The following is a 16089-nucleotide window of genomic DNA, read 5'->3' on the forward strand; positions in this document are numbered from 1 at the left end:
ACCCCCCCAGCTTGCAGTGCTTTCACCTCACCCCAGGCTGGGGTTTTGGGATGAGGCACACGGGACTAGAACCGCCGGGGGCTGCCAGGTGGGCACAGCCAGCTCTTGCAAAATCTGCCTTGAGCAAACAGCTGACAGCAGAGCCTCACAGGCTCAGGGATGCTCTGGCCCCTCCGTGAGCACGGGAGAGCCCAGGGTGCCATGGGGAGAAGGGGACGGGGAGGGAGCGAGCTGGCACCAGCGGCTGGGTGCTGTCCCCGACCCAGCTACAGCTGGGGACATCCCGGCCAGCCGCAGGGGGAAAGGTGAGAAGTGGCTGTGCATCGCGTGCTCTGAGCTCCTCAAACCGCAGTGGCTTTTGTCGCTTTTATTATCATTTTTCTTTTAACCCCACAAGTCTGGGAGGCAATCCCACCCTGAAACCTCATCTCAGGTTCATAGCCACAATTGGAAAAAGCGCAGAGAGTCTGTTGTTTTATCCCCTCCTCTCAATTGCATCCAAAATCCTTTTTCCTTTTTTCTATTTTTTTTCCCCTTTCTTTCAGTTTCTTATTGTCCAAGTCCAGGCTTGGGGCTGGTGCGGAGAGGCAGAGCGGGGAGGTGCCGACACGTCCTCCTGGCCGCCCCCGCGGGCCTGGGCTTGGGCTGAAAGTGAAAGCCCGAGCCTGCAAATGGCTGTGACTGGAGGTTTCTCCATCAGAAACTGGATGGGGATTTTTTGTTTCTTTAAGACAAAAAACAGATGAGAAACTCCTCTTGCTGCAGGGCTGCCAGCCCTCCGGGGCCATGCCCAAGCCCCAGGACTTTGTGTTTTATGGGTTTCCCTTTTACTTCCCTCTGCAGAACAGCGGGCAGCCCGGGAGGCTGCGCTGGGTGAGGTGTGGAAGTGGCCATGTCCCCTGTCCCAGGGGGTTCAGCAGGGTCTGCTGCCCCCCAGCATTCACCCAGCTCTGTCTGTCCATCTGTCCTGCTCTCTGGGGCTGGGCTATGGGGCTGGAGGGGTGGGCTTGCCCCCAGATGCTGTAAGAGCAGGGGGACCCAGAGTCGCCCCTTCCCTCCAACCCATTTCCAAGGCAGGCAGATGCTGGTCTGGGCAGGGGAAAGGGAAAGTGCCACCCCACAGCCAGGGTTTGGTGTCCCCAGCGTGGTTGATGGGGCCAATGCCAGGTACAGCCCAACCTGTCCCCTGCCCGCAGTCAGGATTTAATTTGCGGGCTCAGCCCATGGCACCTCGCTCCTGGGGTTACGAGTGGTGTTAGGGACGGGATGAGCTCCTTGGGGGCATCCTCACGCGTGGTGCCAGGGGTGTTGGAGTGTCCCCAGCACCAGCTGCTACAAAGGGACTGTGGGGACACCGGGCTGGTGACCGCCGAGGGGACGCAGGGCCGGCGGGGTGCAGGCGGGAGGTTTGAATCGCCCCGCCGCCGGGGTTCCTGCACTTTGAAATGCAAACCTGCCTTTCAATGCAAATGCTGCGAGAGGTTGGGCCCAATAAAAGCCTGTGGGCAGGGAGGTGCCTGGCCCCGGGACACAGCTCCCCAAGGCGCCCAGGTGAGCGCGGCGAAGGAGGGGCGGCCGCCACCGCGACACCCGGCCCGGCACGGCGCGGCACGGCACGGCGCAGCATGAGCGCGGAGCCAGCCGGGGAAGATGTATGTAGGCTATCTTCTGGATAAGGACACCAACATGTATCCCAGCCCCGTCCGGCACCCCAGCCTCAACCTCAACCCCCAGAACTACGTGCCGGGGCCGCCCCAGTACTCGGACTTCGCCAGCTACCACCATGTGCCGGGGATTAACAGCGACCCCCACCACGGGCAGCCGGCGGCCGCCTGGGGCTCTCCCTACACCCCTGCCAAGGAGGACTGGCACTCGTACGGCACCGCCGCCGCCTCGTCCACCGCCAACCCGGGGCAGTTCGGATTCAGCCCCCCGGATTTTAACCCCATGCAGCCGCCGGGCTCTGGACTCCTGCCTCCGCCCATCAGCAGCTCGGTCCCCCAGCTCTCCCCTAACACACAGAGGCGCACCCCGTACGAGTGGATGAGGCGCAGCATTCCCAGCACCAGCAACAGCGGTAAGGAAACCCCCCGGCCCCGCGCCCTGGCTCCTTCCTCTGCACAGAGGAGCCCTCGGCTTGAAGTCCTGCAGGGTCGGGTCCCGCTATGGGGTCTGTCACTGCAAGGGAGGGACAGAGCTTGTGTGGCCACCGAGGTGGCTTGGACTGAGGATGGGCATGGAGGGTACCAGCACGCGGGCTGCCCTGTCCTTCCTTGTCCTTCCTTGTCCTCACCAGCAGCCGGGGTTAGTGGATGGTTTCTGCCTTGCATATGGCTGGAAAGTCCCAGCCAGCCTCTGACCTCTCATCCCTGCCCTCGCCTGCTGCTGCTGGAGAGGGCAAGCAGAGCCGGAGACCTGTGGGGTTGTGGGGTGCTCTGGCTGCAGGCAGCCCGACGGGCCCTTTTGGAGGAGCCCTGCCCCACCCCGCACTGCTGGGGCACTCACCCATTATTGAGTTGGTGACGGGCAGGCTGTTGATGTGTGCAAGTGCGTGTGTGCAAGGCTGTGGCTGTGCGCGTGAGCAGTGAGCGTGGCCGTGCGCCTGGTCAAGCTGTGGTTCAGTAGCTGTGTGCATGGCGTGTGCAAGGAGAGCCTGAACCAACGTGTGAGGGCCTGTGTGTGCAGGTGTGTGTGTGCATGTGCAAGGTGACCTATGCGGTGTGCCTGGCACCTGTAGTGTGTGGGCACATGTGTGCAGGGCGCATTCAGTGCAGGATGTGCAAGGCTCTGTGTGCAAGGCGCTTGCTGCGCGGGGTCAGTGAGTGTGCACGGGCGATGCCGCACGCTCTGTGCGCGTGCAAGGCGCGGCGCGCTGGGTGCCATGCGCAGGGTGCGTGTGGGTGCGCAGGGTGCTGCGTGCCGTGCGTGAGGGTGCCCCCGCTCCGGTGCCTGGCACCGGGTGGCCCTGCTGTCCCTGTCCCCTGTCCCTGGGGTCCTGTCCCTGCTGAACTCCTGACCCGGGGCGGGGAAGTGTCTGGGCCCCTGCAGCCCCCTGCCCGCAGGCCGCCCCGCTGCCCACTTCAAAGGCGGTGGGCAGTCACCCCTCGGGGCCAGCCCAAATTGACAAGGCCTTCGCTTTGTCATGGAGATGCTGGCCGGCTCCTTTGGCAGCGAGGTGAGGTGTGGGGCCCTTTGTCCTGCCCTGCCCGTGCCCTTTCATGTTCCCCTCCAGGGTTCCCAGCCTACGCCTGGCCAAACCACCATCCTCTCCCTCGCCAGCCCGTGCAGGGCTCCCAGATTAAAGATGCACATCAAGGTGCAAAATGTCTCCGTTTTAGGCTTGCTTCTGGTTCCCCGCTGTCACCGCGTGGGGCTGGCCCCATGCACGGTGCTGGGGCGGTGATGGCCAAGATCCATTCAGAGGATGTGTGGTGCCAAGGGGCTCAGACCAGAGGTGCCTGGGGTCTCCCTGCGTGGAAAACTGCCCTGTGGCTGCGCCGGGTGCGTGGTGGGGCTGGGGTCGGGGCTGTCCCAGTGGGAGCAGGGGCTGTGGTGGGCAGGCAGAGCATCCCGGGGGGTGCAAACAGCTAGCGCCGGTCTGCAAGCAGGAGGAAAGAGGCAGGCTGGTATTTCCTGGCCTGTTTTAAGCTCTGAATAAACCTATTTAGGAAAAATGCCCCCCTCCTTGTAGGCAGTGAATGGGACCCCACAGCTTCTGCAGGTTCTGTTGGTCTGAACTCATGTTTGGTTTTTTTGAGAGAGGTGGGAGAGGAGATGAAAAAATGAAAGCGGGGAGAAAGACATCAGCACACCTCTCCTCTGGCTCAAGGGACTGAGATAGACCGGGGGCTTGAAAGTGCCCCTTGATTGAGTTACGTGGCAAGTGAGTGATTGAATTCTGGAAAAATCAGTAGCTGCTCAGTTTGTATCTCTGAGATTAAACACATACAAAGGAGCAAATAAACCAGCCGTTGTCCCCAGTGAGCTGGGCGGCAGCAGCAAAATCCCCCTGGGTTGGATGGGCACCTTCTGCAAATGCCCTCCCCCGGGCTTTCTCTCCCGGGCTTCCCTTTAAAATAAGCGAGCTGCAAATACTGCAGGCACTTTTCTCCATAAAGCTTGAAAATGAGCAGAGCAGAGATGGGTTTGACATAGATAAGGGTGAGATTCTGGAATGAATTGTTTTATTGAAATCAATAAACTGGGCATTAATCAGCCTGGATAGATTAACTGCCCCTCTCACCGCTGTGGGAATAGGAAGTGAATACATGTTCTTTCTTGCTATAAATATCAAGAGTTTCTTTGCGAACGCCGTAAATCATAATACTTCAGAGGGTTGTAAATTGAGGTTCCCTCTCCGTCTTCCCTTGTATAAACAGCCATCAGCTGCAGTTTGAAAGCTTTGGGGAAGGAGCTGTGCTTTGCTGAGAGGCGATTTTACACACGGCCTGCGAGTGTGCTGGGGGTGCTGCGCACACAAAGCAGAGCCTGAGAAAAATCGGAGAGAAATCTCCCAGTGACTCACCGCAGTCAGGCTTATGGGGTGCGGATTTGGTACACCTCTTGCTAAATACATGAGCTAGCCACGGGAGAGGGCAAAACCCAGCCCGGGCAGCAGCAGGGGCTGTGATGCAGAGCTCTCAAAATCAGGAATTAGAGGGAACAAGACCTCCCCAGGCCTCCTTTTCTTTCCCGAGCATCACCTCTTTTTCTGCTCATAAAATCTTCACGAGTGGAGTGTCAAAGCCTCGCGCTTCCTCCTTATTCACAATTATTTGCAAACTTCCTTGTGAATTGCACCCCTGCTCTATAAAAAGCTCAGGAAGGTGCTGGAAATGGCAGCGCGCTGAACTTTGAAGTTCACCCCCTGCTCGTTAGTTATGTAAATGCCCGGGTGCTGCCGCGGGGCCGGCCTTTATGTCACTAATGGAGCTGGCTGCGGCTAAATATTGCAAGTGAAAGTGCGCCCGGGGCATCCCCGGGGAGCTGAAGGCGCTTGGGGCAGCACGGTGTGGGTGCCCACGGTGCAGAGTGCCCATGGTGTGGGTGCCCACGGTGCGAGTGCCCATGGTGTGGGTGCCCTTGGTGTGAGCACCCGTGGTGCGGGTGCCCGTGGTGCCCAGGCAGCTCTCGGGGTGGCAGGGAGCAGATACAGATGCTCTGAGCATGAACGGGGTTCGACCCGCTGGGCGTGCAGTTCTCAGCTCCACTCCGGCTCCATTTTCTGTTTCCAGCTCTGTTTTCCTTGTTCAGCTCTAAGGAGATCTCTGACAGCTGGAGGCAACATTAAAACCCTCGTTAACGAGACGCAGCAGCCCCGTGCAGGCAGGGTTCGCATTGGCACGGGGTGTGTTGGGCAAAGGAGGTCCCTGCATGGGTTCTCCTATAGGCCCCCATTTTTGGGATGTGGCTGCTCCCCATGAAATCCTTTGCTCCCCCGTGTCACCCGGTGTGCCTGCATGTCACTGGGGGCCCCACCGAACTTCTCCCCTTGAATTATTAACCCACAACCTGCTCCTGGCCTCTGCTGGGGTTTGCTGAACGCTTAGCTGGCCAAGGTACAGGCGGCTCAAACTTTCCTAGAATTGACTTTCCTTGAACAAAAGGGGCTTCCCTGGAGCACTGGAGGTCCCTACGTGCTGGGCTGGGCTGGCTAATACCCCGGGATTAGCCGAGGGACACTTAAACCCCCCCGGCCAATGGAGATGTTTCCTGCGGGGGACCCTTCAAGGACGCCCGCTTCGGCGCTGTTAGCTTTGCGATCGCCCGGATAAGGGGACGGATCCTTCCCCGGCGCTGAGGCCGTGAAGGGGGAGAGGGTCCAAGGCTGTGTCAGCTGCCCCCTGAAGCTCTAGAGGATCCAAGCAGGGTTCTATGCCTTGGGGCTGGATGCGGACCCGTGCCACGGGGGCGATGCTCCGTGCTGGCACCCCGCGCGTCCTCGCGGCGCGGTCTTTGACCCCGCGCAGGAGACTGCCCGGCGGCACTCGGCGAGGTGCTCGTAAAACCGAGGAGCAGCCCCAGGAATGCGCCGGTTGCCAAAATAAAGGCTTGAATCACTGCGGTGCTGGGAAGCGCCGGCCCCAACGCCCAGCCTCGGGCTGCTGCTCCGTGGCCGAGGGCTGGGATGGGGACGCGTGGCCACCTCCGGCATCCTGCCTGGCCGGGGCCAGCCTGCGCTCCCCTGCTCTGCTCTGAGCTCCCCACACCCGGCTCTGCCCCGGCCGCTTCTGCTCCTTCCCAGCAGCTGCCACCCCCGGCTGGCTGTGCCCCGGGTCCTGCTCCTGGCTTTGCCAGCCCCAAAACCCTGGTATACAGCCCCTGCTCGTATTTGTAGCAAAGCCGCGGGGCATTTTTGGAAGCGCTGAGCTCGACCTGCGTACAAAGGCTCCAAAACCATCGGGATCCGTGCGTGCGGTTTTGTAACCGAAACATTTCCAGTGCTCGACCTATCGAGTCAAATGAGATTTTATTGCCGGTGGGGTGGCCACGGCAGCATTGCTGCTTCCTCCGAAGCCTTTGGCTCCAGGAAGAACTCCCCGGCATGGTTCGGTGTTGGCTCGGGGGGGGCGGTGGGTACGGCTGAGCCCTGCCTGCAGCCCAGCAGCTCGGAAATCGGGATCCACGTGGCTGTGTCCTTCGTGCTGCTTGTCCCATCCATCACACCCTGCTTACTGGGGCGGGTGGGAAAGGGCTGGGAATACGGCGAGGAAGGGGAAGGCTGGTGATGCCTGCTGGTCCCAGCACCGGGGGCACCGCTGGTGTTTAACCCGCTGGCACAGGGCTCCGGGGGGCTGCCAGAGCTGCAGCCTGGGGGGCTCCTGAGCGTGTGGGGGGGGGCTCAGCCCCTTCTGCAGACGGTGCGGGTTCTGGAGCTGCCGTTTCCAGCAGGTTTGGGGACAGTGAAATGTGCTGGGCTGTCTGTCCCCAGCACCAGCACAGAGGGGTCGCGGTCGCCTCTGCTCGGCAGAGGGAGCATCGGCCCCTCCGTGCAGCACAGCTGGAGCACAGCTGGCTGCCGGCTGAGGGTGGCTCCAGCTGGGAGGGTCCCGAGCGTTAGGAGCTGACCCCAGCCCTTGTCTTGGGGTCTCTGTCATGGGGCATTGCTACGCTGGCTGCCCCCTCTCTGCATTCCCCTATGGAGCTGCAGGAGGATGGAGGGAGGGTTAGGCTCCCCAGGGGGTTCATGGCTCTGACCCTGGGGCTCCATTCGGGTTTGGCATTACTTCTGTGCCTCAGTTTCCCCATCCGCAGCTCTGCCTTGGCTACATCACGGCAGAGGGAAAGTTTTCATTAAGGCTTTCACTGGGGAGAAATGTAGCACGCATTCTTCTAGGATGAGGGGGGTTTTATCCTCTTTGCAAATAGATGCTGCTCCAGAAAAAAAGCAGCTGGATCATGGGGTGAAAGCTCCTTCCCTGGTGATGGGACTCTCGCCCAAAAGGTTTTCTATGTGTTGCTCCAAGACAGCTCACGGCAGCCCAATTTTTTTATGCCAGTCATGCGAGGAGCCTCTGGGCAGCAGGGCGTGCAAAACCTCGCGGCGCCGGCTCCATCCCCACCAGCACCTCCCGTGCAAAGAGCCCTGCAAGGCGCCTGGCACCCAGACCGGCACGTGCCCGTGTCCCCAGGCCTCGGGTACGTCTGCTGATGTGGCGGTGAGCTCTCATCTCCTCGGCTCCAGCAAGGGGCTGCCATACCCCTGCTTGCTGCGTGCTGCCCTGATCGGAGCCCTGATGGCTGCGGCGCTGCTCAGCGCAGAGCCAGGGCTTGCAGCCGCCGCAATTTTGAGCTGCTTTGACCTGTGAAATGGAGACCTTTGGGAAACGGTGCAGGACTATGCTCCTCCCTGCTCTGAGCTCAGCTGTTCCTAGAGTTGCTCCGCGCCAGCCTTAAAACACCCCCTCGCCCTGCTGCCTATCCGTTTGGGTGCAGTTTCTCGCCGAAAGCCATCCCTTGGGCAGACTGGGGCTGGAGAGCGAATTCCAGCCCCCTGACAGCCCCCAACATCCCGCAGCGCCTTCCATAGCCCGGTGGGTGCAGAGCTGGGGATGAACAGTGCAGGGCTGGGGCTTGCTTTTTCCCTTCCTCTGCCACTGCTCTGGAGGCAGGGAAGCAACAACCCTGTGTCACCAGGGCTGCGTGACCCCGACCTGTGCGTCCCAGAGATGTCCCAGTGCCCTGGTGCAGTGCGGGGATCTCCGGCGTCCCCATCCCCAAGGCTGCCCTAAGGAGAGAATGAGGGCCGGGGGTCTCCCCCAGTGCGTGTGTGAGTGCATGTGCGTGCACGCTCAGGAGTGTGTCCTCTGGGGCCTGTGCAGCATGTTAAAGCCATTCCCTTATCTAATCGTGGCTCAGGTGAGCGCTATTAGGGTTACACATTAACAGCAGTAACGATGCCCTCTCCCCTTGAAGCCACGGGCCCTGCCTTGATCCCAGTGCTGAAACCCTTCCCATGGATGTCTTGATTTGGCTGCTCCAGCTGTTCTTTGGGCTGGATTTTTGGGGACGAGAAGGATGAACGCACGATGGGGATGGGCGGGCTGGTGGCAGGAGAGGGGAAGACGCTTTGCAGGACCTCACAGGGCAATCCGGGCTCCTTGCAGCCCCTGCCCCATCCGTACTCCCTCCAGCAGCCACGGGCTGTGCCACAGACCTGGGACAACCCCATCCACCTCCACTGGGTCCACTGGAAAAGTTGGGGGCTGCCCCATCCCTCTGCCCCTGAGCTCCCCATGGTGGCACTGGGGCACGAGGGGTTCCCGCGAGCGGTGGGGCTGGCTCAGCCCAAATTTCCTCTTTCCTTTCACAGGGCCATAAAAGGGCCGCCGAGGGAGAGCTAAGCGTAACTCCGCATTGACATTCAAGGGGGCTGCATTATTCATTGTCAACAGTATTTCTTGCAAATCCCTTTCTTGTCCTTGTGAATCACCCACGATACATTCCTGAATTCAGCAAACATCGCCGAAACCGGCAATTAGTCGAGGTGAATAACTCCGTCTCTGGCTTGGCCACGAGTGCCCTGCTCAGCTCCTTGCTCCCCAATTTTTGGCACAGGGGCAGGAGTGCGGCAGAGCTGGGAACCCGACAGGGACGAGCAACCAAGAAGGAATAAAAAAAAACGGTCTGTGATGGATCTGTTTACGGCTGTGGCAGAAAATAATAATTCCTGCTAAAATTTCTGGCATATGTGGTATCCACAAACCACCTTATTTCTGTATTCTTTATTTTAGCTGTCAATTCTGTTGCTTTTCAGCTGTTCTGTTTTATTTTTTTTTCACCAAGCAGTGGCATTCAAATAGTAATATCGCAAATAAGAGACTCGCTTTTCAGTTATTATCTCTTCAGAAAAGGTTTTGCTTTCAAAAGAAAAAGAAAAAAAAAACCTACGGGAAAGCAGATATCTCGTAGGATTCCCTGAGGCTGGCGCAGATTCAGAGAGGGTGTGTGGCTTCTCAGGGAGCTGTTCACTATGTGCAAATTTAATTTACTTTGTAACCCCCCCCCCCCCCGAATTGCTCTGCTGGCAAATTTGGGAAGCAGGAGCCCCGTGTGTGTGCCGCGGGGTGGTGGGAGGGCGACGGGCGGCCGCGGTCCCTCACTGCGTGTCTGCTGACACGTCCACGAAGAGCTCGCTCGAATTCATTTTTACCTTATTTTGTGCCTGCAAAGTCACCTCCTGTGGCAAGGTGCCCGCACACCGCAGCACACACCTTGCTCAGGGCCATGGGCAGGAGCGGGACCGCGGCTGCCCCGACCCGGACGGGCAGGAGGGCGGCTGCTGCCTGCGTGTTATCGGCTTCCCGTCGCCACCCGGCGCTGGGGGGGTCGTCCCAAGGGATGCTCAGGTGATGACCACCCCTCCAGGGCGCTAAAAAGTGAAATTGAGCTGGTTCATGGGCAAACCGACAAGCCGGGCAGGAAGGTGTTTCTGCGTGGAGTCTCTGATGTCTAGTAACATTGAGCCCACGCTGGAGTCTCTGTGGAAGTGCAGCTTTGCTCCACTCTGCCCAAACCCCAGCTCCCACCGGGCTGGTCAGGATTTGGTAACACCTCTGGGACTTGCCAGTGCTCCTGCCCCTTCCCGTGGCAGCAGCACTGCTCCTGGCAGCTGACGTTCAGGAGATGAAGGCCACGGGTGTCTTCCGGCCTGTGTCTACGTGCAGACTGATGGAGGAGCTGATGGGAAGGCGGCTGTGCCACTTTGCACTGTAATTTTCTTCTAGAAAGCACCTTTCGTGGCACCATGCAATGGATACAGCTCCGTCCGAACCTGGGGGAACCCAAGAACAGAGCTCCCTGGGTTTTCCCTCTTTTCCCTGTCCTGATCCGTGTGCCTTAAAGTGATGGCACCATGGGCTTGGGCTCCATGGCCAAGAGCTGGGCTCCCCGCAGCCCTCCCAGGCCGGCCGTGTGCTGGCTGCCTGTGCTCTGTGTGCTCAGCCCGGGGCTGCAGCACTGCTCCTCTCGGGGATGGCACATCATACCACATGGCATTTACAGCCCATCATCTTGGGATGCAGCTGAACCCCTCCTGCCCTTCCCACCGAGCCACTTCCCCTACTCCCAAGTGTTTTCCAACACAGAGAAACACCCTGGCATTACGCAGGATGGGCGTCAGATCCCATAGGAGCCCCTGACTCTCTTGCCCCTGGGTCCCAGTTCATCTCCACGTTTCTCCAGAGCCACCCATGGGGTTGTGCAGCTCCCCAATGCCCTCGGGGATGCTCCTGCCCCCCAGCCCCTCTCGGCTCACCCCGACTCTGCTTCCTCTGCCAGGGAAGACCAGGACGAAGGACAAGTACCGTGTGGTGTACACGGACCACCAGCGCCTGGAGCTGGAGAAGGAGTTCCACTACAGCCGCTACATCACCATCCGCCGCAAGGCCGAGCTGGCCGCTGCCCTGGGGCTCACCGAGCGGCAGGTCAGTGCTGAAACGGGGAAAACCTGGTGGAATTGGGGCTGGGAGAGGGCAGCGCTGCTCCCACACAGCTTTCAGCCCCCGGGATTCCCCCCCTGGCCTAGCGGTGCTCATCTTTGTCTGAGTCCCCTTCTCTGCATGGCTATCGGTGTCTTTCCGCAGGTGAAAATCTGGTTCCAGAACCGGCGGGCGAAGGAGCGGAAGGTGAACAAGAAGAAGATGCAGCAGCAGAGCCAACCCACCAGCACCACCACGCCGACCCCCCCGGCCGTGGGCACGCCGGGGCCCATGGGCGCCCTGTGCGGCAGCAGCGCCCCGAGCCTCGTCTCCTCGTCGCCGCTGACCATCAAGGAGGAATTCATGCCTTAGCCCCCTTCGCCAGCTCCGGACACCGAGAGATAAGCACTACGGGTCGCCGTGCTCCGAGGAGTGACGGTCCCTGCCCAAAGACCCCCTGTCCCCGGCTGAACTCGGGGGCAGCCAGCGAGGCTGGGCCAGGTGGCACCGTCACCTCCCCGAGGGGCTGGTGGGCTCTGTCCTACACACAAACCGTGGGTTAGGTAGTACTGCTCTCCCGGGGGAAACGCGCTGCTCTGGTCTCTGCTAGCTGTAGCCCCAAGGACGATCACAGAGCCGGCAGGACGGGCGTTAGGTGGTGGTGGAGGATGGCTTTCCTGGGGCACGTCGCATGGAGCTGGTGGGATGCTTCCTTCCCGGTCCTCCCAGCGATCCAGCTGCCTGCTGCTTTTGGGGGCGGTTCAAGCGAGACTGAACTAGAGGAAAGGTTTGGCTGGACTCGAGGCAGAACAAATCTCAGCTGAGCTGCGGGATCTGCCACGCCAGGGAGGGGGATGCCCACGGCGGAATGAGATGGACGGTGTGAGCCGGACAGGACGCTCAGTGGTGGGGCCTGAGGAGGAACAGGGGCTCCTCCAAACCTGGGTGATGGCAGCGAGCTGCAGCACCACCTGGGCGAGTGCCCCCCGTGTCCCCCAGCCACCACGCCTGCGTCCCCAGCTCCATCCATGTGGCCACAAAGAGCCACCAGGAGATGTGCCAGACCTCCATCCTATAACTGAACCGCTCGCTGAGGTCTGAGACCACCTTCCAAGGTGGGAAGGACAAGAAGAAGGTTTGTCATCGGGACAGGGCAGAAGAGCCAGCCCCAGGGGTCACACACCGACCCTAAGCACCGCAGAGCCTTGCACCGAGCTGCACCCACGGTGCGGGAGCAGAGCATCCTCCGGGGGGGCCCTGAGAGCCACCGGGCATTCGTCTCCCACCAGTGGGGCATCTGATGGGGTTGGGGGGAGAAGCGTGTATGGGACCGAGTGTTCAGACCCTGTCACAGCTCCGTGATGCTGCACCAAGGTGCTGCAGCTGCCGCATCCACCAGAGCCACTGCTGGGGCTGTCGTGGGGAGAGGAAGGGTTGGCGGTGTGAGGTGAAGGAGAGCTTCCAGGGACAGAGGGGCAGTTTTCTTGTAACCCAAAGGACTCGGGGTTTTGTTCTCCCAGTCGCCCTGCATGCACTGTATGACCTCTTGCCCCCTGCATGCCCATGGCCAGTAATCAATGCCCTTTTTTTTCCTGCTGGAAAACTGCAGCTAAAAAGCCTTTCATCCCACTGACTCCTGGGATAATATTAGCCCAGCTAATGTACAGCCCAGTTTTGGATTCCCCAAGGTGTGCAGCTGCCCAAGACCAAGGCAAGGATGCAGGGGCCCTGCTTGCCCTTTCCCAGCTCTGTCCCTCCAAGCCCCAGCAGGGACGAGAGGCAGAGATGTCCCCGCTGCCCGCACAGCCCTCGCACCCAGCACTGCCTGTGCACTGAGCCCCTTGTCCATCCTCAGCCCCTTCTGGCCCCGAGATCACAGTGTCCGGGGGTGCTGTGGCTCTTGCAGGACCCCGTGGGTCCCTGCAATCCCGCTGTGCCCGCAGCCCCTCTCCAGCTCATGTAGGATTTACACCTCGCCTCTGTGGGGACACCCCCCTGGGGCCAGCTCGGTGGTGAGGACGAACACCGGCACTGGCTGGGGACTTCGGCTCATGGCTCGTGTATATAAGGCAAAACCGGTTTTCCTTTTCATTTTTTAGGCATCAGTTAAAATAAAAACAAGCAGGAATCCTGTGTGCCACAGATGCGTTGCTGCTTCCTCACGCCCCGGGTGCTGCTGCGGCAGGGCAGGGACGTGGCTGCGGGGACAAACCCGCACCCGCGTCCCCAAACGGGGCCGAACAGGCGGGGAGGACAGGGACAGAGGCCTGGACGCAGCAGCCTGGCCCCGTGGGCTGGTGGCAGCACGCCGTGTGCCCAGCACGAGGGAGGCACGAGGTGGCGTGGGGTGGCGTGGGGTGGCCACGTCCCACCCCTTGGCCACGGCGGGGGTGGCCGTGCCGGGGGTGGCCGGGGGAAAGGGTGAGGCCGGGCCTCGCTGGTGGAGGCCAAAGAACAAGGCCGGCTGCCCACGGACGTGGCCGCCGCCGATTGGCGCCTCCCGGCCTCTAATCTCGTTTTATGGCTGTTGACGGGCTGAATATCCTCCTTGTCCAAGAAGAGCAAACAGAGAACGAGGATGTGAGATAGCGCCTGGGACAGCTGGCATCGGTGCCCGGCCGCGACGGAGCGGGCATGGGTGGGCCCGGCCCGGGCACTGCTGGCTTTGCCATCCTCTCCCTTCCTCGTCCCGTCGTCGCCTCTCCATCCCAGCCACATCCCAGCCGTCCTGCAGGGCACCGAGCCAGGGGCTGCCCTCAAATCCCTGCCCAAAATGGCTCCTCCAGCCCCCGAAACATGCCAGGGGGAGGCAGGGATGTGCACGGAGAGGTGCCTGGGCAGGGAAGGTGGATGTGGAAGGACATCTGCTGTGGGATAAAGTCCTCCTGGGCAGGGCAGATGGAGGAGCCGGGGCAGGATGAGGCGGTGTTGCAGAGAGAAGGACAGAATAAAGTTTTTTTTTCCTGACCTTCCAGGAGTGGAGGCACCTACTGCTGCGCCCTGCTGCGCTGGGCTCACCGGCACGGTGTCTGGGTGCCCAGCACATCCCTCTGTGCGCCCTGCTACAAGGGGATACGGGGCTTTGGTAGCTGAAAGGTTGGGGAGGCAATGGGAACGGAGCTGGTGCCACAAGGTTGAAGGGAAGGGAGTGGACGGGCTGCCTGCCCAAAGGGCTGCACCCTGCTGGGCGCCGGGGTGCCCACGGGAGGGTGCGGGCAGAGGGAAGATGCTCTGCCACCGCCCCGGAGAAGCTCCCGGTACCGTTGACAGGATGAAATTCCAACCGATACCCTAATCAGGTGCCTGCCTGTTTGCACAGCAGGGTAAAAGTCCAGCGAGCCGCGGGGCTGTGCCCTTGGGTTGCTGCTGCCTGTGTGTGCTCAGGGAGCAGGCGCTGGCGGGAAGGGGCCATAAATGCGCCCACACGCCCAGCACCCCTTCCCCCAACACACACACACACCCCTCGGCTGCTGACGGAAGGCATCTGCCATGTCCCCGCTCCCCCGTCCTCTCCTGCCTCCCTCCAGCCACCATTTCATCAGGGCTGTGGGGTCACCGTGTCCCCGCTGGTCCCCGTGTCCCCACCGGCTTTGGCACCCGAAGCTCCTGGCCATGCATCACCCTGATGGTCGGACCCCTGGCAGGTGACAGACGCATTTTTAGCACCCCTGGCAGTTGCCTCCTGAGTTGCACAGCCCCACACATCACCACGGCTTTATGGGGACAGTGGGTGGCACTGCCAAGGGACCCTGGGGACTGTCCCCAGCAAGCCCCCGCGGTTTCTTCCCACTCCTTCCTCTGTGCTTCCCACTGGCTCACGCTGCCTGGCCGCACCCCTCCTCAGAGAAATCTTGAAATAATCCTCAAAATAAGGCCACGCACAGCAGGTGGCCGGCAAGGCAGCAGCCTCCGGCACGGCACGGTTCCCGGCACTGACGAACGGGAGCACCGCGGCGGCTGCTGCCTTCCCCGTGCCCCACGGAGCAGATCTGGGCACGGCCCCGTCCTGCTGCCAGGCACCTCCCCAGGTGCCGCTGGGCTGTCAGCAGGGTGGGCAGGGGGCTTCCCCTGGCCAGGGGGCTGCTTTTTCCCTGCACCACTGGTGCCCATCAGGCATGGCATGGGGCTGGAGAGGTGCGTGTGCTCCCCAGTGCCAGGTTCTGGGGACTGGGCAGAGCTGTGCAGTGCTGCTGTCCTCTGCCTGAGCTCCCCTGGGGTTGCTGGGGTTCCCAGAGCAGGCTGCTCCTCCTGGGAGCTCCCCCCTGGCTCCTGCTGCCTCTCGCAGGTGCTGTGGCCCGGTTTGGGTCTCCAGGTGGCTCTGGGGTGACGCCAGACTTGAGCCAGCTCTGAAATAAGAAGCTGGAGCACCCCAGATGCTCATAATTGGGTCTACACCCTGCCGGTCCCAGGGGATGGAGAGTTGGTGGCCCTAGCACAGCAGCACCAGCTGAACCCCAAAAGCGAGCTCTAGGCACAGAGCATCCCACAGACAGCAATATCAGTGCAGTTTTGGGGTAACGCCAGCCCTGGGAGTCTCTGCCCTAGTGATGAGAAGAACAAGGCTCGGAGGGTGCCTGCGGAGGGCTGGGCTGTTTGTGCAGGGCTTAGACCGTGCTGGTGGCACGGGGCTGGGGCAGCTGTAACAAGCTGCCACCAGCCTGCCCCCGCGGGACACTTCTCTTGAGGTGGATCCGGAGGGAAAAGGCTGAAGGGATGATTCAGATGGCACGGGCACGAAAGGCAAACAAAGCATCGCTGCCCCGAGCAGGAAGGGCGAGGCTGGGACAGCGAGATACGGCCCCGGGCCACCAGCCCAGGCAGCTGGGCTCGGCTTTCCCCACGCATCCCAGGAGAGGGAGAAGCGATGGATAAGACCGAGACAAGGAAAACCCAGCTTGGTGACTTCCCAAAAACCACTTTTTTTTTTTTTTTTTTGAGGAAACTGCGGGTCTGAAAAAAAAAAAAGAGACGTTTGTTGGATTATGCAGTTTGCTCCTTCCTCCTTTCCCCCTGGGGAACCCAGGTAAATGTTAGCTCTCAAAGACCCACTGTGCAAACGCTGAGGCACTTCACCAGTGCTGGGCTTTGCAGAAATGTCTCTTTATTCTCATGATCTGTTTCCTTTTGGGGAAATTATTCAAAAGCGTTTGAAGAGCTGTAGGAACAGGAC

At 60.8% G+C, this 16089-nt stretch overlaps 1 protein-coding gene across 1 annotated transcript; it reads left to right on the forward strand.

Annotated features, from left to right (window-relative positions):
* Positions 1-1574: 1574 nt before the first annotated feature.
* Positions 1575-11431, forward strand: CDX1 (caudal type homeobox 1). The gene is made up of 3 exons (XM_013175750.3): positions 1575-2077; positions 10780-10925; positions 11085-11431. The coding sequence occupies exons 1-3, from the start codon at positions 1651-1653 to the stop codon at positions 11289-11291; spliced, it is 780 nt and encodes a 259-aa protein (XP_013031204.1). The 5' UTR covers positions 1575-1650; the 3' UTR covers positions 11292-11431.
* The last annotated feature ends 4658 nt before the right edge of the window (positions 11432-16089 follow it).

The sequence above is a fragment of the Anser cygnoides genome, chromosome 14 (genome assembly GCF_040182565.1).
Source record: "Anser cygnoides isolate HZ-2024a breed goose chromosome 14, Taihu_goose_T2T_genome, whole genome shotgun sequence".
In the NCBI taxonomy this organism is placed as follows: Eukaryota; Metazoa; Chordata; class Aves; order Anseriformes; family Anatidae; genus Anser; species Anser cygnoides.

What these genes read in the sequence shown, in the direction of transcription:
- CDX1 (XM_013175750.3), top strand. Translation starts at nt 1,651, where the DNA reads ATGTATGTAGGCTATCTTCTGGATAAGGACACCAACATGTATCCCAGC. An exon ending in TCCCAGCACCAGCAACAGCG is followed by an intron (nt 2,078 to 10,779) that starts GTAAGGAAACCC and finishes TTCCTCTGCCAG; the next exon opens with GGAAGACCAGGACGAAGGAC. An exon ending in TGGGGCTCACCGAGCGGCAG is followed by an intron (nt 10,926 to 11,084) that starts GTCAGTGCTGAA and finishes GTCTTTCCGCAG; the next exon opens with GTGAAAATCTGGTTCCAGAA.